General features: G+C 39.7%; 1 protein-coding gene across 5 annotated transcripts in view; it reads right to left on the reverse strand.

Moving 5' to 3' along the window:
• AFF3 (ALF transcription elongation factor 3) overlaps window positions 1–22,408 on the reverse strand; it is a 340,331-nt gene that overhangs the window by 300,477 nt on the left and 17,446 nt on the right. Inside the window, exon 1 of one of the 5 annotated variants that reach the window (XM_087756126.1) lies at window positions 21,623–21,757. The exons of the other annotated variants lie outside the window; for them this stretch is intronic. Coding sequence (XP_087612252.1) covers window positions 21,623–21,648 — 26 coding nt within the window. The 5' untranslated portion in view covers window positions 21,649–21,757. Of the gene's footprint in view, window positions 1–21,622; window positions 21,758–22,408 lie in introns of those variants that run through there. 5 annotated transcript variants of the gene reach the window in all.

The following is a 22,408-nucleotide window of genomic DNA, read 5'->3' on the forward strand; positions in this document are numbered from 1 at the left end:
TTAGTCAAAAATGATAGGGTTTTTTTTTTTGATCAGCCATCCGGCTCATCTCTGTAGAGGATGTGCACACATAGGCAAATTATTCATATAGTCTTGGTGCATATCCTGAAGAGTTTACAACTGAATGTTGCAATAAACTGAACTTACTCCTATCATTGCATGATTTCTAGGGATGTTCTGAACATTTCAAATGTAATGAAAAAAATCTGGCCTTTTAAAAATCTGTTTGACATTTTGCAGCAAGTGTTTAATACTTTATTCAAAATGTTTACTGAGCTTCTTATTGATATGTTTGCTGAAAACTGGATTTCAGTCAATAAAGATCTTCAGTGCTAGTTTCAGTAGTAAAAAAAATGGAAACAAGTATCCTGAAAACTGTGAAAAATTATGTTTTGCCTCTATGATCTTTTCTTGAAAAAAGGTCTTTTTCAGAAAAAAAAAAACACCTCCTTGCTCCCATTTTTCTCTAGCAACTTAAATAGCCTATTCTTTCCACGGGGCTTTGAACAGTGATCCATCTACCCACAGCTAATTGCAGGCTTGAGAAGTACACTGAGGTGTACTTCCCATAACACACAAGAATGGAAAGCTCTGTAACTGCAGAAAAATGTCATCAAGCAATGCAGCCTGGTGCAACTTGACTTAAAGCAGCAAAAGCAAAGACTATAATGAATCATTAAGGCCAGATCTAAGAGCGCTTTGCCACTACAGAGATAACAGCAGTGTCTATTAGAAATCATCCCTGGCACGGCAGCAAAAGGAGCAAAACTTTACAGACGTCCATGGATGACAAAGACGAGTAGTTTTAATTTAAGTTATTAAATGCTCTTGGTGCTGCTAAGAACCCCTATGAAACATGAGTGAAAGACAGACAGAGATTCAGTACCTAAATGTAAAGGTTGTGAAAACTCTCGCCTATATTTATATTCTGTGCACTTGGTTTTAGCTCAACATTCAAAATTATCTGATGTCCAAAGGGCAACAACATACAGCACTGAAGTACAGAACACAGGATTGCAGCCTTCTGTAGTATTGTACTTTCACAGACAGCCAAAGTACAGTATTTCATTATGAATGTGTCAGCTGTTAGTAACCATCAAACCTATGACTCATGAAAACGTCTATACATGTTTTATCAACAAAGCAACATTTCCAATTTGCTCTTACTATAATGGATAATGACTGAAGGTTCATCAGGGTTAATCAAGAAAATAATGTAAATTTTATATTGTATTATGTTTCACTTGGCTTAAAATGGAACTTGGGCGACAATCATTTTTATGTGTTTAATCATGATTTACAGCATTATGGAAACCACACAACAGCCCCAGTGTGAAAAAAATTATGAACAAGTCAGTGCATAAGTCATCAGATTTTATGTATTCGCAGAAAATAACTTCTTGGGATCTTCAGCGGCCAGTCACTGAGTTTGGTTTCTGTAGAAATAGAATTGATATGTTTTGAGATGCCTTGCTTTAATTTATCTTTCTTTCATATTTTATAGATAGATGGAGACCTTATTATAGCATTTAATATATTACAGAGGAACCATCACTACATACAAGTAAGGCTGAACTGAGTTTTAAACATATGTATGTTAGCATGTCTACAGGATAAAAATAAATTTGGATTATGTTAATAACTGCACATGCAGATAAAGCAACAAGCAAAGGAGTTAAACCTTATGCCAGCTGTACAGATACAAAACCAATCAGCCACTGTAAATGCCCAAATAATAAATCCATTAAAGTCTGTGCTTTTGCTTATATGAACACCTGAAATGTAGCTCACTATACGAAGAAATTGTGATTGTTTTTAACAATAGCTTGTTTGTATCAGAGTCTGTAAGCATAAAACCTTATTGTGGGGAATTATGAGGTTCCATCTTCATTCTGCTCAATTAAGGTAGAACAATAGAAAATGGAATGATATATGTATACATATAAATATATATATATATATATATAAACCTAAACCTAAATCTAAATCTATCTATCTACCCAGTGCCTATGTAGACAGCTGGCTTTCACATAACAAAAAGGACCACTGTAAGAAGTCTGGGTTCAAGAACCTAAGAAAGTTGTGGTTTATATATAACTTTAAGCCACAAACAGTGAAAAAATGCTTATATAGAGGATGTTTCACTCTCCTTTCACAAGAAACTAGTACTAGTCAAACATATTGCATTGTACCATACAGCTAGCTAGCTTCTCTAAAAGACATTGTATACATTTAAACTCCAGCAAAATGCAAATTTCTTCCCAGTTCTTCCTCCTGAAAATAGAGAATGTAAACTGGACCTGAGGTTTATGCTTGACCGATTAATAGTATCACCACATATCCTTGGGACCTGCATGAGAAAAGTGCACAGCACACAGAAACCATATGACTTTTAGTTTCTTTTTCATTATATCCTGCTTGTCCCATGCGGCTCTGTCATATTTTGACATGTGGCCCCAAGAGATACACAATCAAAATTAGGAAGAGAAGTTAGCCAAAGCCAGCACACCCATGCTTAAAAGAGCAATTTATGCTCATACATGAATAAAAATGCATACATGTTAAAATGATGAAAAAGTTAAAATTTTGATGCCCTGTGCCTGGTGGAATTCATGTAAGCTTTTTACACATGCTAGTCCCAATTCATTCTGCCTACGAAGATGACTATATCATAACTCATGCTGCCCACCTTCAGAGTTGCCCAGAGAAGCACCCATGTGCTCCCTTCCTCAAGTGACACTCAATGGGAAGTGAGGTATTTTCGCTCTCATTATAGAAAAAAAAATTGAAACAAACATATCTTTTTTTTTTTAGTTTGTGCCTCTCTTGAGACTCTGCTTCTGCTTAAGAAGAGTGGTGGTGATGTGGCCACACCACAACTCCAAAACAAAATGTAACATGTCAGGAATACAAAACCCTAAATATAATAAAGGGCAAAATAAGCTCCTGTATTTTAACTCGCAGAAACAGCATGACTGTTTGAGTGCCTCACTTTGAAGTATGTTAAAATTTCTTTAAATATTTCCGAATCTGGAGGAGATGACATAAAAATGACAAAAGATTACCCAGAAGCTTTAATGGTTGCGATAGACGCAAGAAGCCATTCCAAAGATGCCCGTGCAGGGACAGTGCCAGAGAGGCAGATGCTGTCTGTTGGAGGGAATCAGCCCGGTTCCAGGCCAAAGTGGGGAACCGAGTGACCTGAGGAAGTCGGATACATCGTCCCCTCGCTCTGTAACAGCTGCCTTGCCCTGACTACTTCTTCTTAGCAAATTTGAGCTTTAGCAGCAACAACAAAAGCTTATGAGAGAAATGTTTTATTTTTACCATATACTTTATTTGAAGTCTGAGCTCATAAATGCATATTTGTGTCGCAGTAAATTATAAGGATATCATTTACCTGTATAGTGTAAGGTGTAAAATTATTCAGTGTTTCATTTTGAAAGTGGTAAGAGGTATCTAAATTCTATATATTGTTGTAAAAGCATGAAGAGGTATCTAAATTGTATGTATTATTCTAAAAGCATGGGTTTGGGAGATGTCTACAACATTTCTATTTGAATCTTCCATAGCAAAGATCCCCTTTTATTATGCTAGGAAGCTTAGAAGCTTCATTTTCATTTTCAGGGTCATTTTTCCTGCAAATTTTTTAAATGTTTCAAAACATTGGACTTCAGTTTGACCTTCTCTCATTCCAGTGTTCAAGAACATCAAATTTGTGTGTCCTCCCAGAAAGCCCACTGAAGCTGGTTTCATGGGAACAACTTAGGAGGACTAAAATCCTTCTCTGACAGGTTGTGCATAAAAAATGTCAGAATTTCATTTGCTCCTGTTTCACTAGGGTAATAGAATATAACCAAAAGGAGTTAAAACATACATTTTAAAAAAAGGGGGTGGAATAAGGAATAAGGAAATTCCTCTGATTTTCCAGTTCAGAAAAGCCAACCAAATGGTGATTCTTAAGATAGATCTTCCGCAATGGAAAAAAAAGAAATCCATACAGAAAGAACCCATCCTGCATCTTTGTGTTGGCAGATTATCAGCCTATGATCCCACAGTCCTCTGGCGATGGGAGGATTGGAATGGGTAGGATTTTGAAAACAAGGCAAGCTCTGCCCTGACCACTATCGATGAAGTTCACCGAAACTCATGTTCACATTGCTAAAAATCCAGCACTTATAAGAATGCTAATCATGCAGTTTGGATTTAGCTGCTCACATGCTCTCAGGCACTCTAGTCTTAAAAGTGATGACAATCAAAACCCCCGCAGTAGATACCCAACTTCTTGTTAGGAAGTAACATTTGAACCTTGTGGAAGATGTTTAACATTTTAAAGACACAGGATGACTCTGGTAGATCTAATAGCACATTTTTTTCCCATCAAAAGCCAGCACATCTCTGCACGTTGGAGAGGTGGTGTTCCTGGAGTGGGCTGTAACACAAGTGAACGGTGGAGTTACTCCGTCAGTGTTACTTGCTGGCAGAAACCTGAAATAGCACTGAACAGAGAGGTGGAAGAGCTGCTTGCTGTTCCCTCCCAACCCTGTTGGATGGGCCCACTGTGGGGAAAAAATGACATGGATGAGGGTGGGAGAGAGAGTACAAAACTAGACCACTGCGGGTGAACTTGATTTTTATTTGAATCTAAACAAAGCACGGTATAATTCACACTTGGTAACTGGAATATCCCAGTGCAAAAAATAAACAGAAGCTGTTATTTGCAAGAGAATATTTTGTTGCTAGCATGCCGTGTTAAGCAGAAAACTGCTACTACATTTAGCCTTCCTTAGAACTTTCCTAAGCAGGAATCCTGATATAGCTTCTCAGTAACATAGGAGACAGCAGAGAATTATTTCCTTCTAGGTAATGGAAAGCAAAAGACTTATGTAAAGATATTCCATTTGTGGTTTTTTTTTTTTTTAATACAAGTAAAAGAAAATAAGCTGAGTGTTCAATATTGTTCAATATTGTTCAATATTAAATTTGGGACTGTTTCTTGAAAACTGTGAAACAATTGTAATACCCATGTTCTATTTTACTGTGAACCAAAATAGTATCTTAGTAACCCAATGACAAAGGTTTGTCAAAGATTTCTGAGGTTTTACGTAATCCTAAAGAACATTTTGCTGTTCCTGATGTGGGAATACCTAGCCTACCTAATTTGAAACTAATGACATACCATGAGAAAGAAAAAGAAAACTGTAATAGAATCTCAGGAAAGAAACCACGAAAGGGATAATGCACTGAATGAAAAGGAATTGACTAGTTGGGTAGACATAAGTATCAAGCTGAAGATAACATTATCTAAACTTACCCATTTCAAATTAGTCTGCTCTCTAACAATTTAAAAGCCTAGGTTTACCATCTTGTAACATATCTCCTTCTATATACACAAAACAGAAAAAACATACTGCTCTCTGTATTTCTCCGGCTCCAAACTAAACAAATTCCAGAACTTCATCTCCCTTAATGAATCTACTTTGCCTGAGTGCTTGCAAAAATGTATAGCCCTCAAATGTTAGCTGATTCTTGGAAAGCACTTTGTAGAGTTAACAGCCTCCTGCTTCCAATATGGGAATGAACGTATTGCGTAGCCTATTCGATGTCTGTTGTCACGAAAGCTTGCAAAGAGGAGCAATCTCTCTGCGATGTAGCTTCAAAGCCATGCAGAACTTATAGCTAAAATACAACAGACAAGTGAAAACTAGATCGGACTTTAGAAGAAGGTATAAGGCTGTAGGTTCCCTGAACCTGATATGACCCAGAAAGTATCCTGCAGCAGAAGAACCAGCTGAATGATTCATGGTCCCATTTGGGTCCCATTTTAGCAACCCAGCACACAAAACATCTCCTATCCTCCAGGTCTTCCTTTCACTCTACTCCTGTTGCCCATGTATTTTTGACAACAAACTTCATCCCAAACTGACCTGCTGCTGGGCAGTGAGAAAATGCACACACTGGCCTGGGGACTTTTGCTGTAGGAAAGAGGTGCTGTGGCCCAGAAGAGAAGAGACAGATGGATAAAAGAGTGAGGTATGAAAAAGGACAAATTGGGTTTGTTTGGTTTAGAAAAGAGAAGACTGGGAGACACATGATAATGATCTTCCCACCTATAAAAACTTGTTGCAGAGCAGACAATGATGAATTGTGTTCTCTGTCTGCTAGGTCACACGACTTAATTTGCAGCAGAGATTTAGATATGATTTTAGAAATGCTATCTAACTTAAAAAGGAAGTGCTGGAAGAGGCCAGCTATCTACTCCACAGCCTCCTTCATGGCTTCTTTATTTCAGAACAGGTTGGTCAGTCCTCCCCCTGACCCTGTCCCACCAGCAGGCAGTTGTTGTTAAGTTTGTTCCTTCTCAACCAGGTTTAATACACAAAACAAACAAGAATAGAAAATCTTTGTCCATTGAACAACACAACTCCCTTCCCTCCTTCCAGATGAGCAACAGTGCCTCCTTACATTATTGTATGGGATGCCTCTCCTCCATAAGTACCTGCCTGTTAGCACTTACCAAAGTAAGAGTAGTTCTCCCCAACAATGAAGACACCATGCAGCTGCTCCACAATCTTGAGGGACTCATATGTACTAAAAAGGTTAGACTCTTATCTGTCAGGCTGGCCTAGGTGTGTTTCTCCTGCCTTAGAGCTGCTATTTTAATTTATTCCGCATAAGAATGGACTAAAATCTTAATTATGCCCGACTGTGCATATATAAAGCCAAACACTAAGCACCAGCCATTCAGAGCCAAGTCAGGAAGATTCCCATCAGTGTGGACTTTGGGGTCACCCAGGATATGTGGATGAAAACCACGGGTGGCAAGAAGCTAAACGCCTCAAAAGCTGAGTCCTTGAGCTTAAGTTCACTGTAGACTGTACACTAAAAGGACTACTTTTTCACTTTCTCTCAGGATTTGCAACTATGAGGTGAATACAGCCTAACAAATTCACTTTTGGAATAGGGAGTCATGATATTTGAATTCTCCTACCATGTGTTGCAATTTATGACACATTGGGAGACATTGTACAAAAACTAAATTAAACAATGATGATTTCCTTTTGATAGGCAAGCTGAAAAATATTACAAGTCCCCCTGCCCCCCACCAGACAACTTTTTTTACTCTTACAAGTTTAGAAAAAAATCAAGAAAGAGGAAAACAAGTTGTCTGTATGGTGCAGACATACTATACTCTATTTCGGGATCTGATGAGGCATTTTCTGTAATGTCAAAATTATGGCATCTTTTGTCACAAATTAAGGTAATTTTTTTTTTTTACTGGTTTAGATATTTTTGCTTACCTGTTCATGGCATTCTATTAGGTGTCGTCGTAAAAAGAAAATACTGTTGGCAATATTTATTTGTAGAGACAAACATCAATGCTAAGCACTTAGCAGTACATTATGTTTTTTGAGGATGCACTTGGGGGAATCAAAGTATTTTATTGCACAATAGATATTATTCTGTTTGTACTTGCATTCCTCCAAACTTAAACCATTCACAATGTTTTATTTCTGAGCGTACATAACCAAGAACACTGACTGGGGTGATATTGTTAAGTATTCAAACAATTCCTGCACACCACTTACTTACAAAAAGAATGCCTTTGGGTAAATATCTTTGCTTTCTCTTTTTCTTTGCCTTTCCTTTGTCAGTGCCCTTATACGACATGTTCTTGGAAAAATGAACCACATTTGCTCCATTTGCTGTTTAACAAAAATAAAGCATGAAAATGTTATAAGCTATAAATAAAATCATCTAGTATTTGTATTGCACTAATTTGTCAGGGGTTGAATAAATGTTAATTATACAGCTTTTTAAAAATCAGACTTGTTAATGTCATTTTTAATTTAGAATGTTACACTGTAAATGTTTTCCATTGTGTTAATTTACACCTGTTATTACAGCCTCTATTATTAGGTTTACACTGGAACAGCTACTTTGTGCCACTGAAATTTGCTTAAAACAGCAGAAACAATTACTAATTAGAAGGGCATGTTTACTTTAATTATATTTATTTCCTAGTCTAGTTTTATATGTAGCACACTATGAAAGTGTATGATTCAATTAGCCAAACCCATTTATCTTAGGCAATTCCTCAAATGAGCATTGCTTAGAAAGACAGCAAATTCTTCCAGCTCTTTCAGCTTTCTTTGCCTCATAAATTTCATAGGTGACAATAATAAATACATATGGTGACTGGGTATCACTTTCTATGTGACCTCACTGCTTTCTCCCATCTTTGCTAATGCTTATTCAGTAATTGCAGATTACTAGAATGACATTTTATTAAAACAACGAGCCCAACTGTTTTAATCAAAGATTTTAAACCAGTGACATGGAGAACCGTCTTCAGCATTCATAAACTCAGAATCAATACAAGATAAGCATTCAGCTCATATTCAGTTATCTGCACAATGTGAAACTGCTACCGATACTCATCCACTAATATCTAGAGCTAGTCTTATGTATTACACAGTGCTTTGTAAATTTGCAAACCAAGTGCAATTTAAACTTCTTGGGAACAAAAAGTTAATGTCTTTATCCTTTACAAATACGACTCTCTGAGTAGTTTTTCCAGTGAAAGTTGTATTATCTATCCACTCTCACAGATTAAAAAGGAGAGCCATAAAAATTCTTTACAAATGACTTCCCTGAAGCTCATTCCTAGTATTATGTTTTAAACCTGAAGTGAGGATTAAAAAAAAAGGAGTTATGTTTCTAATTGATAGTTGCTGCTCCTAATCTATGTAAATTACATTGGCAGGTAGTACGACATACTGCTGCTTTCAAATAACGTTATTTCAGTACTTATAACAAAATTCAGTACTCTGAAAAATAAAACTGAAGATAAAATTGTACAAGCCAGGGGAAACCCCAATGAATTCTACATCGCCAGGCTCTCTGCCTCATTCAGCCATCAAGGTTAATGCATTTATACTATCTCACCACCACTGCATGGGCATAGCAGTTGTATGACATTCAAAGAGTGCAGCTGATGCTGTCAAAGTGGCTACGACAGGGCTATAGCTCCCCAAACAGGGGCAACCATTGCCTGTGGAATGATGTGCAACAGCTCTGCCTATCAGCAATGCTACCTATAATGATCAAATAGATGAATTTAGATTGTCACACCTGGACTGCTTAGGCCACATTTTATACCTTCCACCACAAAGGGAATTCATTCCTAGTTAAATTTCTCTTTAACATATAGAGTGTAAAACAAGAATGATGAAAATCTAAACTTCTAATAAGAATTAAGCCAGCAACTTGTGTGGCCAAAGATCACAGACCTACCTTCTAATCCACTGCAACGCAGAAAAGAAAACAGTGTATAAATAGAAAGCCTGATGTAATTCAGAAAAAGCTGCTATTAAAAAGTCAGCATTTTAAAAGAGCTAACAGAGACATATCTCAGCTGAGGCAATTATTTTGTAGGTTAAGAGGAGAGCAATACTGCTGCAATTGAAGATTTGTCTTCACAGGGGTTCTCAGGGAAGTCAAGGCAAATCAACTGAGGGAATGAAGTCAGTTCCCAGTCAGATGAACATATATTATGGCAGCTTATCCTTCCTCCAAAAGGAAAAGGGATCAACTGTACTGATGTAAGATCACTTGAGAGCAGACCACGCACATTCACGTAGGGGTTTAGGTTTAGGGTTTGCAGACTGACTCCACGCATTTAGTGCCTCCCCTGCTCTGACGTTGCCTTTATCCACACCGCGTGGTCACTAATAACGAAGGCTGACTTAATGGACACCATCTCTGACCTTTCACTAATAGCTCCTTCTCTTTTATTTACATGTGGGGCGCGGGGAAAGAGAGGTTATATGAAGTGCACTGGCAATTTCTAATAGCTAACTATCTTTAATAATGAAGTGTAAGATAACAAATCAAGTGTGAGTCATAACTAATTAAAAGAAATGGGAACTGAAAATGAATGTAATTAGTCAAAATTTCTGAACAGTGCCTTTATTAGAAAGTCAATAATTCAAATGGAGAACTCAGTGTTTTGTAACATAATCAAGCCCATACACAAGCAACTTCTGGCCTTTCTTCAAGTGTCTTGGTTTTGAATATCTCTGCTTTCAGAAAACTTGGATTACTATAAATGTTGGGGTTTTTTTTCCAAAGAAGAAACTGATGAGATGGACTTAGTTATCTTTGTTGGGACATTGTCAGGAAAAGTTGACCACAGTATGTTGTTACGGCCTCTGTAATTAGGCTATTCTCTTTGCAACAGCAGGGAAGAGGCATGATCAATTAAAACTGAAATAATGCTGGTTGCATTATTTTGTTGAAGTCGGAAAGACATGTACTTGTATGGTACATAGGGCTGTAATGGATCTGAGTTCTTAAGTGCTAGGATATATACATGCAAAGCAGGTATGTGCCTTTTAAAAGGGGGCCTGTAGGTGTTAAATTAAGCAGACTTCAGAAGAATCTTAGTTTGTAAGAGAAATATATTAATTCACTCTAATATTTTCCCTCTGACATATACCTTCTTGTAACCGTGGGCTGGCTCTTTCTAGGCTTCTTCAATATGGATGTCCCCAAAGGGATTTTCTTATGTGCAACAATTGACTAAGAGCAACGATACTACTTTTCTGACCAAATATTCACCCTGGTCTAATTCTTTTTGCTTCACCACAACACATTTTGACAGAAAAAAATCAGAGAAGAGCCTGGTATTTTCCTCAAAGTTTGCAATGCAGGCCCAGATCAGAGCTTTTTTGATTACTTTTAGCCAACATCCACCAGGTAATTTTACTTAGGCTCACTTAGTGGGAAGCAGCTCATCAGCCCCAGCTCTGTCCAGCCAGCCAGGCACTCTGCCTTGCTGGTGTAGCTGGGAACCAGCTGGGTATGGAGCACTGCATTTACACTCTTCTCCTCCTCTTCATGCCCCTAAAAAAAAAAAAGATTGAGGTGTGACTGCCTTTTCCAAAAGAAGAAGGGGATGATCCAAAGGCATTGCATCCTGTGGAAACCTACCACCACAAACAGCCAGATAATACATGACAGAGTCATATGTTCTTTATTACTCCTATTAGAAAGTAATAATATTTTAATCCAGCGTCCCAGACACAGAATGCGAAAGGGAAATGCACTCATCCTCAGTTCGCGGCTGCCAGATAAGTGACGACTCCATTAAGCCATGCCTGTGATCTGACACTATCTGAAAGGCAAGGCTACGGCCCAGGGAGCCTGCCTGGTGCTCACTCCTGCTGCTGTTGCGCAAAAGGCTTCAATTAGTACTGACCTCAGCACGGGGATATTTCTTCCTGGGCAGGAAAGGAAATATCACAGACTTAAAGCCCTTATCTCTCCGAGAGTGAGGTGAAACTGTGCCTTGCTGGATTCGCTTCCCACAGACCCGCTCGGGTAAAGGGTGCGCCTCAAGGAGCAGCACGGTAGCACAAACTAAAACAAAGACACTGATTTCTTGAATATTTGCAATGCACAGGGACCACACCAACTTGGTGCTATCAGTATCAGTCCACAGCGTGTGTGTGCGCGCAAACATCCTCCCCTCCACAGGCTCGCTAGCTACCTTGAGGCAATGCCGCTCCATACGCACACACACAGACACAAACTCACGCATATGCAGCTGCGTGTTATGCACAATGAGGAAAAAAAGACAGAAAACTGGGAGTTACAAGACACTGAAAGATATACTCAGGGTCCATGGGGATCCTGAAAGCCAAAAGAAATGGCAAGAGAAAAAAAAGGGGGGTGGGGAATATCTGAAAAGTGGCTGTATTAAAATATTCCCTACACAAATTATTTTTTACTAAAACTATTACATTATCTTCTGAAGAGCTAACACTTCAAAAACATAGACCTGAGTGCCACTGTAGTGATAAAGAAGCTACTGAAACATAACATTCAGGCTACCCTAGTCCAGTGGAGTTCAGATTACCTTCATTCCTGATTCACTCAGAAAAAAGAAAAAATAGATTCTTGCACACAGTTGGAGGCCACTTTAAAATAGATATATGCGCCCATCTTAAAACCGTTATCAAACCTCTTTTTACCATAGGATTCTGGCTAGCATGGAAAACTGGGCAAGCACTGTGGACTCAAACGATTAATAATGCATGAATTCCTCCAAATCAAAGGTAAAGCAAGCAAAAATGACAAGCAGAAGGAGAAAGCATCTTAAAAAAATTACCAGAGAGCTAGTTTTGGATCTAAAGGCAACACCAAGCCTGCCAACTTCTCAAAGAGGCTGCCAAGAAGCCAGATGCCATAACTGGAAGGATATTATCCAGAGTTTTACATCTGAGTCTCATGAGTGCCTTTGAAAAAGGACAAAAAAATGGATGCTGGCAAGACCTCAACTGTTTAATTTCTATCCCCACCCTAAATATTTATTTAAAAGTTAAATTGAAACCATTGCAAAAATTAAAGACAGGATGTGTAAATACAATGTTAAGTATTTACAATGACCCACAAGGGCGAGCTAGCCCTACCAAAGTACTGGAAAACTCTCTGGGAACATGAATTAAAGACCCGAGGTCATCCCAAACTCCCTGTTTGAGCTGGGCTTCAGAGAGCACACAGAGTCCCCGAGGAAGGACTATGTGATGACTGAGTTTATAGAAGTGGTGCCTGCCCCTACAGCCAGCGCGGGCACAGGAGGACTCTATGCATCTCCTCTCCCACCAAGTACAGCAGGCACGTGGCTCATCCCCATCACACGATGGGTTACACTTCCTGCATTGTGAACCCTACACGTACCCCAGTGCAAGAAAGCTCAGCCCATTATAGGAGCTGGCATATGGCTGCCACGCAAGAATGATGCCTTTCTTTTGGCTATGCTGGAGGCATGTTTGATTATATTATGGAGGAGATGCTGACCACCCTTGAGACAGAAGCCAGCTGTAGACCATCAGAACAGTTTAGATGGTCTACAGCTTTCTCCATTCTCATACCTGAAGAAGTCAATGCAGTGAGGTAGGTAAACAGCCTGCAAGTAACAAGCTGCATAAAAAGGAGCTGAAGAGTCTCTAATCAGCAGACAGACCAAAGGCTGACTCCCTCTGCTCTGCAGCAACGTCCCGCAAAGTGTAAGGTAGCACTGACAAATTGCATCCAGCCCCCCGAATAAGAAAGAAAATGACCATAATATTTGGATTTTTAGGGTGAGTGAAAGAACATCTGCAGAGGTCTCTATTGAACCTGCAAGCTCAAACTCTGATTTTACTTCATATAGCCCCCATTTTGTGAACACATAAGCACACACATTTAAAATACTTATGCCATTTAAACCACTGGAACTCATCCTGGGCATCAAGTTAAACACTTTCACAGGGTCCTCTTAAGTCACAGTCTTGCACTGTTTATGCAGAAAAAAATTTGTAACCAGATTGATTTGTATATCCTGCCATTGCCTGGCACTGAGCATTTGTATCCCTTGACGTTAACTGGCATCTGTCAAGCACTCTCCTATAAAAAAGTTATTCAGTTGCACACGTTTGTAATATGCAACTGCATATATTACTTGGGTAAAGGAAAGGCAGTTATTTTGATTTCTGCCATAAAATACAGCGTAAGTATAAACTATGAACTGCAGAACACAAAAAAATGTAATGACTTTTTCAAGTACTGGCCAAGTAAGCAGTATTTTACAAGACAAGAAACAAATGTTCAGGTCAAAACTGCAAATGGAAGTGACCAAGCCTGAACTGGACTTGATGAAGCACAAGATCCCCCCCCCAGACTGACAGGTTAATGTCTCATCTTATTAAACACACCTGCTCTGTCTCTCCTTCTGGACTTTCTACAGGCTCATTAGGATTTGTTAGGGCTTTGGGGGTTTATTTTTTAAGAAAACACCAGGTAGCATGCAAAAAAATAAATCAAATACTGAATTAACCTAAATCCCCCTTTTAGCTAGTTCAAGTCTTGTTTATAATGTGCATGCGCCACTTTGCATTTACCATGAGGCTCCTCAATTAGTTCATAGACAAGTTAACCTTCTATCTCCCAGCAAATATAATTCATGCTCATTTTATACAACACAGCATTCTGCTGGCTATTATCCATCATTTACAAGTGTTATTTGTCTATAAAAATGACACTAAAAAGTTGAAAAATGATTCTGCTCTGCCTGCTTCTGGATGTGTTTTAACAAATGGTACCAATGCAAAAGGCTCTAAGTCATGTAAGAAGCAATTAGTCAAAGAAGCCATAAATATTTTTTAAAAAGGATATAAATGATTGCTTGCCAGATAGTAAAAGCTCTAAAGGTTGCTACATAATAAAAGACTGAACCTACACATACATATCTGAGTAACTTTACCCCTGTGTGCAATCCCATTAGGATGAAGAAGGTTACTCAACCAAGTAACATTAGCCAGGTGAGTAATTGTTTGTCCTAAAATAGTTAAAATAGTATTCTTCATTATTTATTGTTAATGAAGTTAATCAAATTCAGTGCTACTTACTCATGCATGCATTAAATAGAAACCTGAACATGACATGCATATTTATGGAACAGAGATTGAAAGATCATTATCTGTAGGGAAGAAAATCCAGCAAAGAAAAGGATGTGTAAAATGTGTCTGTTATCTTATTAAAACATAAACTGTTTTGCTTAAAACATAAATATTTATTTTAATTAATTCAATTAAGCTAAATAATAGTTTCCACACATGACAACTATAGCTAATGTATGAATTTCGTGATTTCTGATGAAGATGTAGACCACAGCCATAGCTACCATCAACCAACTGGTCTAATTCCATGGAATTCAATGGAGCTCTACCCATTTATACCAGTGCGCATCTGGCCTGTAGCTCCCCATTAACTGCATCTCTTACATTGAACTGAAATACAATATACTGCACCCCACAAAAATCCAAAAGAACAAAAAAAATAGTTGTTCTATTTACTTTTCAGTTAACAAATCAGGTGAGCATTCCCCACTTTCATTGTAAAATTCTGAAATTGCAACTAAGGGTTGGTTTGTTTTTTTTTTAAATTTAGACACCTTTATACAGGTTTAGAGGCCAGACAGATGGGTTTGGCAATGCCAGAGAGAGAAAGAAGGATGAAAAATCTTTAAAAGTGCAACTATTAAATATTCATGCCACTGGCATTCTGTACCTTCAGTGAAGTTCTTGCTCTATATGTGGAATGAAACCTATAGTTAAGCACATGACTCCACTAGCTATCAGTTTTGAAAGAGTTCATTATAATGCAAGGGGGAAAAGACTCCGCAGTTGCTAAATATACAGCAAAATATATTGGGAAAATAGGGAAAGAAGACATATTTTTGCATGTTCCTTGGCCTTTAAAAAATGACAGATCAATTTTGTTTTAAAAACTATTTTATTGTTCAAACACCTGAAGAAAAAACAGTACATTACCTGCAATAGCATTTTCAAGTTCTAAGGTGATTTTATTAACTCCTTTTTATTGCCCAGTTTAAATATTCTAATTGGCACATAGCACACTTGCAGTCACTAGATATCCATTAGACTTTAATGGGTCTGAAATGGTCTACAGTATTATGGGGCTGGCAGACCTACCGCAGTCCCATTTACAGTGACACAAGGTAAGTGGGGCATAAAAACACAATGGTTAATGCCACTGCAAGAATTAAAAAAAAAGCTTCCTCCAGTTCCTCCAGCATGTATCCTTACAGATGGTTTTGCACAGGCAAGGGCCAATCTCCACAAGCGCAGATGACCAAAATGAGGTCTACAAGAGTGTGTAGGCAGCAGGATAGGAGAGGAGCAGTTCTGTAGAGCAACACAGCTGCTGCCCAGTGTGTGTGCTGGGGCTTGCTTCCACTCCATCAGCTGTATGCCCACCACAACCGCGTCCTATATGGAGCACTTACCCAACATATACCGCAACTGTCCTCTCGGCGGTAAGCGTGAGCCGTTGCACACACCCAGCACTGAGGTAACCTGCTTTCCCTGAGCTCTGAGTCACGGTACACCATGCAGGGAAAAAAGGGAAAGCGATGCACTCTCTGCAAGAAGGGTTTGTCTCCTCCTTCCACATCCCCCCAAAATCACAGATAGAGAGCATTTATGTGCCTGATACAAGAAACAATTATAGATTTGTGCCCAGTATGTTGCAAACCTTGTTCAGGAAGGTGGTTCTTTTCCATAAAAACTGTCCTTGCAATGCCACCAAGGCAATTTGGATCCCATTTGGGGATCCAAATTCTGGCCATTGTAGGAGAACAACAAGTTCAATGATCATGAGAAGCGTGAAAGGAAGACTGAGATAGCCTGATATGCCTATTCAAGGAAGAAAGGAGGGCTGGGCAGCCGTGTTTCTATGAATGAGAAAGCCCTTCCCACTGACATACTGTAGCTGTGTAAATGCCAGCCTGAAAAGAAAAAAAAAAGATCTGAGTTCCACATGATAGTTTTTAATTTAATTCATTTCCATGCGAGAGGTTTAAAACATCCCATGTTTTATGATTCTTAGGCAATATTAATAAAAGCCTACACAAATCTGGAGATCTTTCTGCTACTACATAAATAATTCCCCTGCCTCCACTCCTGGGGAAGTGCAAAGGCCACATGAAGATTCATCCCCTCTTTCTCTCTCCCCCTCCCCAGCTTTTCAGGGCACTTCAATGTGCAGGAATAATCATGTTCTTCAGCAGACTCCTTTATTGAGTCAAAATAACTGATTCCACCATTTAACCACAGAATCCTCCTTTTATCCTCTAATTACGAAGCAGTGCCTGTTGAAACTAGAACGCCATGCTTGTAAATATTTTCAGTCAGGCACAAAGGAAGAAGCAAAGCCAGCTGAGCAATTTGGTAAGAAGGGAGGGAAAAATATACTGGACCTCCTGGGTTCTTTAGCTACAAGTGATGAGACCATTTTTATTTGGGTGGTTTTACACAATAAATTTTAAAGAGTAGTTGCTTAAGTACATCTAAAGGTTAAACCTTCAAGCAGCTAATCTGTATGTAAGAACAAGTAACTGTCAAATACTTAACCTTTTACAGATTAAAACTGTCTGCCTAACAGATGTGAAATCATCATTGTTGTAATTGTTGTAAGTAGATATCTGAGCATTTTCTGGAGATAGATCATTCTTTTTTTGAGCAGTAATTTTATGCCCCGGGTCACTTGCGTGTTCATGGCTGTGATAAAACCACTGCCTTCCATGAGAAGTTATATGCCAGGACTTTATAACTGCTGTACTGGTTTCCAGCACCAAAGTTATTGGTTGTAACGGGCAGTTTTAAATTATTATAAAATGAACTTGTAGGGTGACTGGAAATGTTTTATTGTTCAGTTGCTGTAAGTGGTTGTATAAGTGAATTTTCACAATAGTATGGCCAGGGCATAGGAGGAGAAAATGCTGCAATTTCTGATAAGCTGTAAATGTTACTATAGAATATTGCTCTTTGACAATGTTTGATAGAAATACATTCAGTTATTAGAATATGTCTAAAATGTCATTACGTTTATCAGTTATAAGTATTAAGGAAATAAGAGAAAAATGTTTCTACTATCGTAAGTGAGCATGAAAACGTTTTTTTCTTCCATATGCTACTTATATATAGCAGGGCAAACTGGCTTGAAACCCTTCAGATACCACTAAGCAGATACTTGTTCCTACATGGGTCTACATTTAGGCCAGCGTCCTGCAACTAGGCCAGGCATCTTCCTCTTCAATCACAGCGAAACGTAATCATTAGAATATCCAGTGGCCAAATCAGCTTATAAATCCAGTATGTTACATTCAGGCATGCGAGGTTTGCGGGTATAGATTTTGGCTTGGCCCTTGCCATGCTGCTGAATATGCATTGGGAAAGTGGACCTGTCTCAGATTGAGTTCCAGGCTTCACCCTCCTTTCCCCTTCAACTTTTTGTAGTTTTGTATCATTTTAGCTGTAAATACCAGAGGTCAGGATTCTTCTGGTGGGAGATGCTGCACCGGATCAAGCACAGGCCGGGTGACTGCCCTTCACAGACTGCAGCTACCTCCCCCACCACCTTTCCTGAAAGATCTCGTTTACTCCAGCAGGAAATTTCCTGCAAGTATGTGTTTTGGGCTCCGCGCCAGATGCTCAACCTGCGCTTTTTTTCCATCTACCAAGTAAATACAGTTTTGAAACAAGAAAATGTTTTTATTAATTTCTTTTTAATCCAGGTCTATTGCACAGATTAATACGTATTGCACCATCAGCAGGGCTTCCTAGGGAAGCAAAGCGTCAGATCGTGGTGTCTTCCCATCATCTACTCCCTCTTCCCCAGCTGTTACTTTCAACCTGCTAATCAATTTCAACCAAATCTGACAGAGGTTTCAAAAAAGTCCTACTGAAAATCAGCAACTGTTTATGCAGTGCTAATGACCCGGTCCTTTATCCACACCAGCGGATGGTAGCCAGCCGTCCATCAGCACGCAAGTACTGTTCAGTTTAGGCACAGCTCTGAAACTACCCCAGCCACTGGTGTTTTCTCCCCAGTCAAGAAAGAGGAGCGCGAGGGAGATGCAATCACTGGCAAAGAGTTTATGCAGTGGGTCTGCTGGGTTACAAGACACAAAACTATCGTCTAGTTTTGGTAATTCCGCTGCTCAGGGCAGGTTTTTTTCCCTACCTAGACGACTGATATTTAAAAAAGAAAAAAAGTAATAAAACTGAGTTCTAACAATTGTCAGTTAGACCCTATAAGTATGCAAAGCCCAATCACTAAAGACGGAAAAATGAGGTTTTGAAGAGCAACAAAAATGCTAACACTAAGCGCACACTCTCTGGCAAAGTACTCTGCAAATGACCCCTCACACCTCAACTCATCTGAAAGGGAGATGCAGAAGTTGGTGCATCAACCACCACCCGTATGAGAGGTCATTTCCAGGACACAAGGAAGCAATATGCACTGACCTGCACTCTGCATCGATGCAGTTTCCCTACAAGTTTATTTGTGAGCTGAACTTCAGCAGAGAATGCCAGCTGTGCCATATTGTAAAGTGGATTTGTCATGTGGATTTATCCATACTTTGTCCATTAAGTCACCCTTGGGAATGAGCACTAGTTAGAACTCTCTGATAAATGTGAAGGGGTTTTATACAGACAGGGGGAAAAAAAAGGAATGCAGCGATTCCAAGAGACTGGATGAAAAAAAAGAGAGGTATTATTAGCACATTGAAAGGCATCTGAAATATAAATTATTTGAAAGCACATCACTTTATATATCCTGTTAATTACATGGTTAATATTATGGAATCTGACAACTCCCCATAGACACCAGGACTATTGATGAGTTCCATTTTACGTTAGAAATTTCTCTGTTCTTGTGCAGAATTACCTCTTTAACCTCTTTCAGTCCAATAAATTCACATTAAAATGTGACCAGGAGTGACAACCTTGGGAGAGGACTAACCTCTCCCTCTATCATGTCATTTTAGCCTCAGTCTCAAATTGGTACAGCACTCCCATAGCTATTAGCTCAGCTCTTCTCCTGCCTCCTGAGTAGATGAAGCAGTATGTCTAATTAATTTACAATCCTTAAGTACAAAGGTAGCTATCAGCAAAACTACATTAAAATCAACCTACCAATAAGGTAATTGTAAAATCATAATTTCTGGGATGTTTTCACTAAATACCATCTTAGCTTTGTAGCTGAATGTTTTCCAAAGTCTAGCCTTACATCTACGTGAAAGTCAAATATTTCATACGTTACAGTATATCTCGTTCCACAGGAAAAAAAATGACAGATACTCTTTAATACAATGAAATGCAATTTAAAGCCAAGTCAATAAGATACTAACCTCTTATCCTCAAATGAGGGCTACGTTATACATCATGGGTTAGAAGTTAAAAATGAAGAGAATGGTTCTTGCCACTCATAATTCAAAGACTGTTGTCAAAAGCTTTCTGTTCATAGAAATGCTATTGGTTTTATTCAGCTGGCAAAAACTGTGCAGTATTCTAAGTAGCTCAGACAGATAGCTTTTTTAGCTATATAGTTCAGAGCCAAATTTTCCTGAACAGCATAAGGACTTGATTTTGCTAATGTATACATGTTGCACTGGAGCCGGTTCCAGAAATAACCGGCGTCCGCGAATGCAGGCTGGGGTCTAGGGAGGATACATGCTAACAGCCAGATTCCCTATTTTGCTTTGTACTCAGAGAGACCAGACACAACCAGCAAAAAAAGATTGCTGCACTAAGGAGCCCTCTGACAGCACAAAGCTCCAAGAGGAAGCTCTGCCGCTGCCCCAGCTCCCTACCTGCTTCTCACTGATGAGAAAATACCGAATATTAGGGGTGGGAGGCAAGGGGCACACCGCAGCACAGCAGCAACGGGCAAGATTCTCCACTGAGTTCTAGCCACCCTCGTGAAACTCTCATTTTTGCCGGGGCCAAATAGCTGAGGGACATGAGGGACGACTAACCTTCTGCAGGCAGCCATCCTCTCCTCCCCCTCTTGAGCCTGAGGAGAATAGAGATGAGGTGTAACATCTGAAGCCCCCTTCACTCGCTGTTTTCTCTGGTTGTCAGACGAGTGATGCTTGCCAGCATCCTGAAGGGCGTGGGGAGCCTTTTTTCTTTCTCCTTCCCCTGAATAAACCCCTTTCTGTAATTGTGCCGTTCCTGCGTGGTCAGGGGCAGCAGGAGAGGAGCTGAGCTCATTTGCTGTGAGGAGCTGTCAGCATGTCCCTTAAGGAGGGCAGGTTGCCAGCCTCTCTGAGGCAGTTATGTGGTGGCCTGGCCTTAAGCAACCCTCATTTCCCACTATCACATTCCCACTTTCTGTCATACACAGGGAATCCTGTACACCGCATCCTCCTTTTCCCCTATGGCCACACCTGATCGACACAACCTAGTCCTAGACTTGGTCCTAGCCCTTCGTGGTCGATGGAGCTTATGTAGAAGATTGACAGAGGGAGCAGAAAGCTGGACCAGCCAGAGACTTCGCTGTGACAGGCCAGAGGTGGTTGCAGAGGAACAGATGAAGCCTTAGGTGTGAAATCTCATACTGTCTGCTCAGTGTTTGGTGTGAGTGGCCCTGAGGAACAAGCGACTGCCACAGGAACAGATAGAGATGTTCTTGCCGACAGGAACAGAACAGGACGCTTATTTGTCCCTGTCTTCTTTCTGGAAGGAAATCATCTGCTACTGCTAACGCTGAAATCTGTGCATCATGCTCATGTCTGCACCAGGTTGAGGAGTATGACGGAAGTTGCCAATTACAGATAAAGGCTATCTTCAAAATTTGGATAGAAGCCACTAATTTTGACTGCTCTACCATACAGCGGCACTTCACATTCTTATAAGAAATGCCTATAATTTGGTACGGGCATTACATTAGCTATATTTTAAATGTATATAAGCAAATTCAGTTAAATAACTGCACATATGTGTGTAATTTTCCACATACCAATGCCAGCACCCTGCAGACTGTACAGCAGGCTACTCAGTTTACATCCTCGTGTATTTTGCTTGCTCACATATAGGCAAGCCCATAGTTACTGATATTCCTTTAGAAATCTGACCTGCTGTCTACTGGGAATTATTATACGTCTCACCAGAAAATACTGAATAGAGGATAGTTCCTGTATGAGAGCATGAGGACACGCATGCCTTTACCCTTATGCACTGCACATGCCTTTTCCCCAGGCACATACCTGGCAGGTGCAATCCAGACCTTCATTTGTCACTCAGACACCAGTAATGGTCTCTCCAGAAATACTCTAAATAGATTAGATTAGATGAGCATTATCTTCTGTCTTTTTAGACCATCTTGGCATTAACAACAAAACTGGGTGTATTTTCCACGCAACATGCTTTCTCTGAAAAACTAAAAGATAGGACAAATGTTCCTGTCTCCTCTGAAATAACGTTTACCAGTCGTCACTAGAGAGAAGCAGCTGGCTTCAGTTAATCTGGTGGGATAACATTAAACTTAATAAATGTAATTACATTCTTCCAGAAGACTTGGGTACAGGGATGAGCTGCACAGCTGGGTGCAAAGTTAGGCACCCAGCTCCCGAAACGGATCTCACAGTGCTGCATTGGGTGCCAAAGTTCCCTGTACTGAGGATGGGGAGAAGCCGGCACCCAACAACCAGCTTCTCAATACCCAGAGGTTACGCTGGGAGCCAAACCCTATGCCTGCCAAGGGAAAATGGCAAAGAGAACTTATGGGTTTTGCTGTGATTAGACTCCACCATGAAAGCAGGATTCATAGCCTGAGTCCCATCCATGTGTCCTCTTGGGCATTTAGGTCAGACAATAGGGGCACACCTTTGAAAAGAAAACCAAAGCACACAGCCAAGCAGACTGTTTTGATAACAACCTAGTGGTTAAAACACCAGCATAAGACAATGGAAAGCCCAGATCCAAGCATATCCCCAGCATGGGATTAGCATCGATAGATTCAATCTCAAAGAACACGCACTACTTTATTAGGC

The sequence above is a fragment of the Nipponia nippon genome, unplaced genomic scaffold, assembly GCF_047370975.1.
Source record: "Nipponia nippon isolate SJK-2023a ecotype South Korea unplaced genomic scaffold, ASM4737097v1 scaffold_2, whole genome shotgun sequence".
NCBI classification, from domain to species: domain Eukaryota; kingdom Metazoa; phylum Chordata; class Aves; order Pelecaniformes; family Threskiornithidae; genus Nipponia; species Nipponia nippon.